The sequence below is a fragment of the Telopea speciosissima genome, chromosome 9 (genome assembly GCF_018873765.1).
Source record: "Telopea speciosissima isolate NSW1024214 ecotype Mountain lineage chromosome 9, Tspe_v1, whole genome shotgun sequence".
NCBI classification, from domain to species: domain Eukaryota; kingdom Viridiplantae; phylum Streptophyta; class Magnoliopsida; order Proteales; family Proteaceae; genus Telopea; species Telopea speciosissima.
Window position 1 is genome coordinate 50,979,392 of NC_057924.1, and position 10,760 is coordinate 50,990,151.

The following is a 10,760-nucleotide window of genomic DNA, read 5'->3' on the forward strand; positions in this document are numbered from 1 at the left end:
AGAGGGAGAGAGAGCTTTTACTATCCATTTTCCTAAATTCTTATAGGTAAAAAGAACGCCTTCTGTTCACATGCCTCAGTGCCCTGATACAGCATCTCCCCTCAAATGACCGCCTTGCCACCTGCAAAAAAAACCCCACTAAGCGATGCCTTGCCCGCACTCCCAATGTAGGGACCACGTAACCGGGCAACATTTTTCGTCCTATTCTTATATATAAAAAAGAAAGGGAGATCGCTATCAGGTTATGCAGCTCCTCCACTAGCATGGGGGCCAATGAGAGTGTGCACAAAGGTAGCCAATGGGGATGGGATTTTTAATTTCACAGGGACGTGATGATCATTTCACCCTTCTTGTATTTGCGTGCAAGAGCCACGCAGCCATGCAACTTGCTTTTTACCATAAAAGGGAATACTGAATGGATTTCAAATTAATCATAAGTATGTAGTGTACTTGGTAAGAGTCCAATTTCGATGCTCCAAATGAATCCTATGATCATATGACTTACACGGTTCGATTAGGGTCCAACCAGGCAGAAGTGCAGAACCAGTTACACTCATAAGTGTGTAGTTGTTAATGGTCCAACTTGGATGATACCATATGACATGGTCCATGTTGGAAGATCCAATTAGATCAAGATCTCTTGTCTTATACGGTTGGATTAGGGTCCAGGTGGCAGGTCGGCAGACCTAGTTGGATCTTACGAACGTAAATATGTAATTGTTAATGATCCAACTTGGATGCTCCAGATGAATCCTACTTGGTCTATGTTGGAAGATCTGCCAGTTAAAAACCAGAACTTCTTACTTGTTTTTTTTTCTTTTTTGTATCCATTGGATTCTCTAAGCTGACTTATAAAGTTGAATCAGGAGTCCACCTAAGAGACCCAAGTGGATCTTAAACTCATAAACATGCACTTGGATAATCCGGGTGGATCCTTTTAAACGTATTTGGTTTAAACCTGTCCAATCTTGGTTCTTGGGATAGTCAAACTATACAAGACATATTTATAGACAAAAAAAAAAAAAATGGGAGAAAGAACAGCGCCTGCCCCCTGACATTGGGTGGGGTGAAATGACCGCTCTAACCTCATGAAAGTCCAAAATTTCATCTCTGTTCATGCTTTAATTAATATACGGTCTCATTGGCCCCTGCTGGCATAGGGGTTCGCACAAAAAATTCTTTCCATATATATATATGGGAGAAAGTTCTCCGTCCGGGAGTGTGGCCTAAGCCAGCACACGCCCATGAGTCTATCTCTTTCCTCCCCATATGAAAAGGCACCTCTGCCCCCTTAATTTCTATAGGGAAGTAGTTTTTTGTCCTGGAGTGTGGCCTACGCCAGCACTCCCATGTGTCCATCTCCCTCCTCCTCAAAATAAGGGGGTAGAGGTGTCTTTTCATATGGAGAGGAAAGAGATAGACTCATGGGAGTGTTGGCTTAGGCCACACTCTCGGATGGAGAACTTTCTCCCATATATATATATATGGGAAAAATATTTCTATTTGGTTGTGTTTCCTATGCCCTCTCACAGGGCACCGAGAAATGATGCCTCTGCCTTGTATATATAGGGAAAAGAACGCTACATGGTCACGTGGCCCCTACGTTTAGACACAGGTGGGTGTGAAATGACAGCCCCACCCCCATGAAAAGGTGGAAATCCCGTCCCCCATGATGCTTGTGCAAATATTCCCATTGGCTCTGTGCTGGCGCAGAGACCACGCGATCTATTAGCGTTCTTTTTCCCATATGAAAACTAAAAACTTTAGCAAAAATTTTCCTCCACCATGGATATTGGAAAAGTACACTCATCTAGGGTTATAAGTGTTTATCCCTTTATTGTATAGGGCAAGGTTTCTAATCTTGGGATTGGTCAAAATCGTCTTGAATCGGCTAAAAATGATTAAAATTCAGGTTTATCATACCGGTTGCTTTATCGGTCATAAAAATATAAAAAATAAAAAAGGCTGAAAATCGGTAATCATTCCCTAATCTTATTTTTCAAGGTTGAAGTTACCTTTTCCACCTCCTTAACGACTACTCCTCAACCTCACCCATTGACCACTACTGTCATTATCTAAAAAAACTCCAGGGTTTTGTGGGATCGAATCAATATTTTCATAGAATGAAATCTCTCCATAATAGTTTCCTAGTCCAAAACGGTAAGATCTCCGGATTTGAGGCTAAATCTCAAAATAATGGTAAAATCAATTTTATATAGAATGAAATATTCCTTTAATTGATTCTTGGTCAAAAACAGTTAGATTCCCCCTTTATTCTGGTGGATTTAAAACTCCAAATCTATGAATCACGGCTTGATAGGCTCGGGACGAAGAAAAAATATGGGATTTAAACTCAAAAAAATAACAAATATCATCGAATTGACCGACCCAAAGAACAATCCGGTAAAACCTAGCCATATCAGTCTCATCTCGAGATCAGGGTCTCGACAGATACTGATCCGATTCAACCGATATCAACCGATACGATCCAATATTACGAACCAGGATATAAGCTCTATACTACTCTTATTTATGATGAAGGAAAACTTTGTCCTTTCAGCAATCTCAGTTTTTGTTGCAATGTTGATTCAGTTATTCATTCACCAAAATGAGAAACCATCTGTTTTCCTTTCCCAACTCCCAAGACTAATTAGAAACCATCTGCTTTCCTTTCCCAGCTCCCAAGACGGAGTGCCTTCCTTCTCCTGTCACATTGGCGGGAAAGAAGAAGAAGACATATACAATGTTTACATAGAAGCCTGTTGCTGCTGTGGGTGGGAATGTGGGATATTTAGTAGCACTGTCCAGTTCGAGTTAATTACTGTTATACCCCTAAAATCAAGATTTTTTTACTCAAATTAATATTTCTAAGTTATCATTTTGACAATGACCATTTTACCCATCACGTGGCCTCAAAGTTAGTTCCAGCATAAGGGCAATGGAATCTCCTTACTTTAATTGGTGTGACCCACCATTACAGCAAAATTCGAATAAATGAATTCAAAACTGTCTTCTTACATTCTATTAAAAAAATGTAAGCATTGAAACCTTTGAGAACTTTGAGAACTTGTTCAAAAATCTTGTATTAGTTGAGGTACTTTCCAATTTTTAACTCCCAAAACTGAAAACTGGTTGGTAACTACCAGTTTTGTAAATTTTTTCTTAACCAGTAGGTCTCTCAGCAATTCTCCTTTAATAAACGGTTTTGGTTTTACGATTTGTAAATGGTTTTGATTTATCAGCCCTAAATGGTTTTGGTCATGGTTTTAGATACTTGATTTCTAAACGGTTTGCTTATTTTACATCGAATTTAATGCTTGTTGGATGTATTCAATAGACCACACTGAAAAGGACATGATTCTAATTCATAGAAAAGCCAAATTATTCATAGAATCATTGAAAACTATTATACTAATGTATTTGAAATCATCCAACCCAATTATTTTGTTACAAATTCGATATATAAACTTCTACCAATCCATGTTTGATTCTCATTGTTTTCAAATTTAGCAGCAACCTATTGTATGAAGGAACTAATGGTTAATTATTGCCATTACATACTAATAATATTTGTTTTGGTTTAAACGGTATCCTTAATAGTTTACCAACGGTTTAAACGGTTCGATTCTGTTTAAACTATTTAACTAATTGGTCACAATTTTAAAACCAAACCCAAACCATTTAATAAACGATTTCAATGTAAACGGCTCGGTTCGGTTTCAATTTGATTTTGACACTTTTAGTTTTTACCAAAAAAAAGTGTAAGTGAAGCAACGTTAAACATCTGTGTCCAATTAGTCATCATTGGTTAGGAAGGGTGGTAATTTCTAGCATCTTCAGAATGTCCCTTTTTAACCGAGACCTATGTCATAGTTGATTGACAAAGATAAAAGATCTTTTGTAATTGTCACCTACGAGCATGTACTGCCGTTACCTTACTCAGAAGTGATGGAGTAGCAAAAATACAAACGATAAAATCGAATACGATAAATCATGCAAATTGCCTATCATAAGGCCAAAAACATATAAATGCTTGCCATGTAAAAACAATCGTCAAACCATGCTATCATCCAAAACGGCAATCCATCAAATTCTTTTGGGCAAATTTCATGGACATCTCTTATAAATATATGAAATATCACACAAATACAAAACTTTGGAAAAATATCACAGATTATCCTTATTTTATATTTTTATTTTAATTTAATCCACTGTGCAGTTAAGTTGCTGTTAATTCTTTTATAATGATGAAATTACAATGAACTCCCTATAATACCCTTACTCTTTCTATGTCTCTTCTGTTGTGTTCTCTTCAATTCATCTCGCTCTCTTTCGTTCGCTCAGTGACTCACTACCCGTTACCCTTACCGTGAACTTTCAATAATCACATACCTCTTACTACTCTTCTCCGGCGCTGCCGCCACTGCAGCCGCCACCGTCTTAAAGTTCCCACTCCCATCCGCCGCTACCGTCACATACGCCGTCACCGTCATTGCCTGAAGCAGCCTCTGGTCACCCGCCGACAACCACTCCGGAAACTCACTCCCTCTCTCATTGGTTTCAATGTCATCACCCATCATCAACCGCCTCTCCTTCCTCTCCTCAGCCATGTGTGTGTCGGTCATGTTCTTGATCATGGCTAATGCGTTACTACAAATCTTATAAACGTGAACCTGACCTGCCTCCTGCACTGCTTTCACCTCCTTATCCGCTCCATCATGGGAGAACCCGTCCAAACAGGACTCCTGATTCGTCATTGCAGCACTCACAAGTGTCTTAAGGTCATCGGCGTGTTGGAATATCGTTTTCTTCACGTTTCTGTACTGCCTGAGATCTTTACCTGTCTTGAGTAGCTCATCCAGGTATCGATCGATTGAAGTGAAGGATGAGACCATTGCATTTGGGGCACTCTTGGACCTGTTTGGGAAGCATATAAAGTACATGAAACATCTCTTGCAACCGGCAACAACGAGAACATCATCGCCTTCGTAACGGTAATCGTCCCTTGAAGAACAAGAAGAAGAAGAAGAAGAAGAAGGTGTGGAGGTAGAAGAGGAACCCTCGTTGTCATACTCATACCCATTCGAATACGAACTCTCCTCTTCAGAACAGAAATCTAAACCACCACAAGGCCTTCTTGTCTTCCTTGGATCTTCCTTCGCTTTCGTTCCATTCTCCCAGTCCATGTAGTAAATCTCCCCCGTCTGTAAAAGTAAACACGGACCCAAAAAATTTAAAAATTAAAACAAAATTATGATTCTTGGTTCGTTCTTGAGTTAAGAACACCAAGATATATAGACGAGCTCCGATGCAGCAAAATCTTAAAAAACCCAAATCAACAAAAGAATGCTGGTTACTGTGATTTTATCTCTCTCATCATTCACGAGCCCCAAATACATGTGTGTGTTTCTGTGTTACTCGGAATGAGTACAAGACAAAAAGAAAACACAGAATAGCGACCTCTGGACGTACCTGAACAGAAAGATTTCACAAGACATACCCAAAAGAGCGAACAGAGAGAGAGAGAGAGAGGGATGGTTAGGTTTCGCATTTAATGAAGAGGGAAGGAGGGAAGGGGTGTGTTTGGGGGGAAAGCTTTAAATCAAGGCACTGTTCCCACCGGTAAGGAAGAGAGACTTGAGAATTTAGCTCGACAGAGGTATCGACGATCGTGAGATTCTCCGGTTCATCTGAAGTGGTTGACCGTCCAACGCCACCGTCGGGGCCGCTGCTGTCTCGGTTAAGAGACCAATTCTGAAGAGAGCGCTCCACTGATGCGGTTATCTTCTTCATATTTGGGGCTGCCATTGGAAAGGCGAAACAAAAAGAGAGAGAGACGAGGTTTTCCGGGATTTGGTGTTTAGGGAGTGGAGAAACGTGACGACAAGGCCGGCTAGTTACATTCATGAAGAAGAAGAAGAAGATCTCAGGCAATACAGAAACGTGAAGAAAGAAGAAGAAACAGAAATGACAGTTTTTTTATTTAAAGAACTAAGGGGTAAAATGAATATTTCACCTTTGGGTACTAACTGTGATTAACGTCATGGGGAAGCTTGCCATTTTGACTAAGTTTGATGTATCCGTGATATTTCATATACTTACAGGGGTTGTCTATGAAATTTGCTCAAAAAAAATGGATTGATTGTGATAATCTACCCGATTCAAACCGCTTAAATTGATTTGATGTTGGAATCGGTTCAATTACTAAAACCTTGAGAGAAGGAAATTTAGCTACCAATTTTCATGTGGTACTGCACCACCCGAAATGGGGGTTACCTAATAAAATTTTATGTTTTTCTGGTGAGCTGAGAAATCTAGTAATGCTTTTTTTGTGTTCTAAGTAGGAGATCAAGAATTTAATTTAAGACGAGGAAAAGAAAGCGACTACCTATGGTCCCAACAGTTTATATGGACTATAAACAATATTGCAGATGCCCTGGCTAAAATGCACTGTCTATCATTATCATGTGTAGGATAGAGTGATCGTATTCCATTTCGTGACTCTCTAGACTTTCTGAGTTTTAAACTATATGTTGTACACTTTCTAAAAAAAAAAAAAAATGAAAAAAAGGTTTACATTGGAGAGCCTTCAATTAGGCAAGAAACATTTACTCTTACGTATCCATTACAGTAGAGGCCAGGTGGCACACATGGCACACATGGCCTCTGCTGTACCATCGGATGTGCACTGTCGCCCCACCGGTATTATAGAGGATGTTTATCCCACACCTTCTTCATCCTCTACATTATCATCTACGAAACCCCTCCATTCGAAAAGTTCGAATAGGCAGCGTTCCATTAGTCCAAAAAATTAAAAATGTCCCTTTCTATTTTTTTTTTTTGGTAAAATGTCCCTTTCTATTCAAAGTTCAGACCAGTGGCTTCCAATTAATTAGGAAGGTCATATACTGTACTTAATAGTCAAAGTCACATTCATTCAAGAAAGTTGGTCGTTAGGTGGTCCTATAATCTTTAATCCAATATCCACCACACACATTAAATTTCAGATCAAATGGATATTTTTTTTTAGTTCGGTTTCTCTACACGTATCAATAGGTGAACGTACATGTGAGAACCAATCATCTGTCTTATTTTGCCATTTATAAGGAGAGGAGGGGTTTTATGGAAACAAAATTAAAATGTGATTGACTCTGAGATATATGTTCACCTGTTGGTACGTGCAGATGATCCATTCTCTATTTTTTTTTCCTTCTCTTTAAAAAATCGTATAGATTCTTGTGGAAAAGAGTTTACATGTGACTGTGTATTGGATCCGACTCTTCTCCACACACTTATGAGATAATTAAAAATGGTGCACATTGCATGGACATGCACATTCGATAGACATGCGATGCACATGCAGTGTGCATCATTCCCAGTTTGGGGGTGCCGCTCGATCGACATCTGATCCCGACATTTGCCTCCGTGTTGGACAATGTCCAAGTGTGAAAAGTAGAAATCCCATCTCCCGTGATATTTGTGCAGATGTTTCCCATTCGCCCTGTACTGGCACATGGGCCATGTGACCATTTAGAGTTCTCTTTCTCATGTATATACTAAAAACTTTGAAGAAAGTTTTCCTTTACTCAATTTTTCCCCTATATTTTTTGTACACCATCCAAATGCCTTGGTTAAGGATTCATATCATGTTATAAAGGCTTCATTGAATGTCGGACAGAACGACAATAAGAAAGAAAGGAAAGGTTTAGGCTACGTTTGGTAACGGTCTGAAGAACGTTCTTTGCCGTTTTTTTGTTCTTTAAGAACGAAAAAACATGAAATTGTGTTTGGGTTGTCGGTTCGTTTTTTTGGTCTTTTAGAACGAACCGGAGGGAATCTTCATTAAAAGACCGTTCTTTACAGACCGTCTCAAACACGGTCTGTAAAGAACGAGAACAAATAATGCCAGCAACTATCGAGGAAAACCCGTGATTTCTTGGCGTTTGAGTTTGAAGTTCAGAGGGCTCTCTTGCGATCAACTGTGGACTTCATCTTCGACATCACCTCTCTCATTGGAAGACCCCTGCTGCAACCCTAGCCTGTTCAAATGCCTCTCATTTTATGATGCTCCTCCCTCTCGCTACCGATTGTTCAAATCCCTCTTTCCTCTTTTGTATCTCCTTCAAATAACCTTGGTTTCTCAATAGAGCTCTGCAAAATTTCTTTGTTTGATATTTGACAATGGCCGGAAGGGGAAACTCTCTTGGCTCATGAGCGGCGAAGAAGGCTACAGAATGGTGCCCGTGCTCCTGTGTATCTTGCTGCTGTTCTTGAATACCTCATAGCAGAGGTGGGTTTCGAATTTCCCCTATTTATCTATTAGGGTTTCTTTCCTATCTATGGGTTAGGGTTTAATTCATAGCAGAGGTGGGTTTCAAATGTCCCCTATTCAATTGGCGGTAAGGAACGATGAAGAATTGAGCAAGTTGCTTGGTGCTATTACAATAGCCAACGGTGACGTGATGCCTAACATTCACAATCTCTTGTTGTCGAAGAAGATTGGTAATGGTTCGCCAAAGTCCATTGCTGCTGCTGACGACAGTTAAATAATCGCTGCTTTTGGTAGAAGATCAATTGAAGTCAGAAGAATGGAAACATGCAGGGAGGAAGTGGTTGCTGTTAGATTCTAATTCTTTGTTATCTTTTAACCCTTTTTAATGATAGAAACTTGTTGTGTAGTGGGTTTTCCTTGTATAAATTCTTGGGTTGTCTTTTTTATGAGTTCAAGAACGTAGATGAGTTCAGATGGATGTAATATCTTGTGAATTTTGAAATAATTTGAATCCTTTTCTATTTTTTGTATTTAGTTTCATTTATATCTTGTTTTCAATTAGAGTAATGGAGGCTAAAATGGTTGCAGTCTTTGGAAAAGAATTTAGGATGGTTCATAAGCAAATTGCTTACCAGTAAAATGGGTTCTGTGATTCACCATTGGGACTGCAAATCTGAACTCAGATCATTCAACTAGCCTTGATACTTAAGGGGTTTATTCTTTAAGGGGGTTTCTTCTCTCATTTTTTCCCTTTCCTGCGAGTCTAAACTTCTTCCTCAGGTTACCTCTGTTTCTTCCTCATGTTTTTCCCTGTTTCTTGCTGCTACTGTGAATCATATTCTGATCTGGGTGATAGTTGTAATCCTACAGCAGTGGGTTGATTTCTCTCTGACCTAGCCCTTGCACCTTGAGATCCTTATCAAAGGGCTTCCAAATATGGGATAGTTCCCAGAGTTTCAGATCTGGAAAGCTCACTTTTGTCTGAGTTACAAACTAGCGGCACTAGCCACTATCACTGGTTGTGACTGGACCATGCATCTTCAACTTTGGGAGTTTGTCTTAGGACTGGTGCATAAAATAAAATGTTGGGGTAGTGTGGAGTCAATAGGGGTAAGGGTTACAAACCTGTTCATGATCTTCCATGAGATGGGTGACCTTGTTTGAGGAGCTGAATCGATTTTAAAGGTTGTTGCCCCTGCTGGTTTGTTTTCTACAATGACCTAAGGTTGGTAAGAGAGAAAATGGGTTGACAAGTATTTTTTGGTCTTAATATAGATGAGGATGGCATTATTATAATTAATATCAAATTGGGAAGAACAGGTTTTACCAAACATCATTTTCGTTTTGAACACGTTCTTGAGACCATTACCAAACGGTCATTTTCAGTCTCAGAACGTCGTTCCAGACGAAGAACGCAAAAGAACGTTCTTAGTCAAGAACGGGCGTTCTTTGTTCAGACCGTTACCAAACGCAGCCTTAGTAAATTTTTAAAACAAGCTTGTTGGTTTCAAAATCATCTCAAGCCACAAAATGGTTGCAAGGCATAATACCGTTCCAAGGGAAGGGGATCAAGGGGATCAACAGACCGGTGTAATGAAATAAGAATATTTTAATAGTTACTAGTTGTGTGAGGTGAGTTGTCCCTGCGCTTAGATACAGAGGTGACCAAAATGACTACCCTGCTCCAACGGAGAAGCGAAATTTCCTGAGCTGCAACGGTCATTTACTTATGGTGAAGGAAAATTTTGTCCTTTTTGAGAATCTCAGTTTTTGTTGCAATGTTGATACAAATTTTTTCACCAAAATGAGAATCCATATGCTTTCCTTTCCCAACTGCCGAGACAAACTGTCTTCCTTCTCCTGCTAAAGAAAGAAGAAGACATATATAGCCTGTTGGTGCAGTAAGTGGGAATGTCGGATATTTAGTACCAGGGTCCAGTTCGAGTTAATTTACTGTTCTGCCCATAAAAAATCAAGATTTTTTTATTCAAATTAATCTTTCTGAGTCAGCATTTTTTCACAATGACCATTTTACCCATCACATGGCCTTAAAAGTTAGTTCAAACAGAAGGGTAATGGAATCCCTTTACTTTAATTGGTGGGACCCACCATTACAGCAAATTTAGAATAAAAAAATTCAAAACTTTCTTCTATTTCCATTAAAAAAATGTAAGCATTGAAACCTTTGAGAGAAAAAATGAAAACTTTGTTCAAAAATTAAGTTTTAGTTGAGAGCTACTTTTCATTTTTTTTAATCCCAAAATTAAAACTGGTTGGTAACTCCCGGAGAGATTCAGAATGGTAGATAGAGTAGTGATACTCTGATAGTCATAATGAAAATTGATCCATTAAATACATAAGTTGATCGATTCATGATTTTAACTCTCAATTCCAACTTCTCATCATTTCCACTTCCACTTCACTTTCTTTTCTCAGTTTTAAGAGAAACATAAAAGAGTGTTTGTTTGTTTGTTTGTGCTATATAGAG

The 10,760-nt window shown here is 39.0% G+C and overlaps 1 protein-coding gene across 1 annotated transcript; it reads right to left on the reverse strand.

Annotated features, from left to right (window-relative positions):
- Positions 1-4,364: 4,364 nt before the first annotated feature.
- On the reverse strand, positions 4,365-5,186 carry LOC122639026 (pectinesterase 3-like). The gene has a single exon (XM_043831864.1). The coding sequence runs from the start codon at positions 5,184-5,186 to the stop codon at positions 4,365-4,367; it is 822 nt and encodes a 273-aa protein (XP_043687799.1).
- Positions 5,187-10,760: the final 5,574 nt, after the last annotated feature.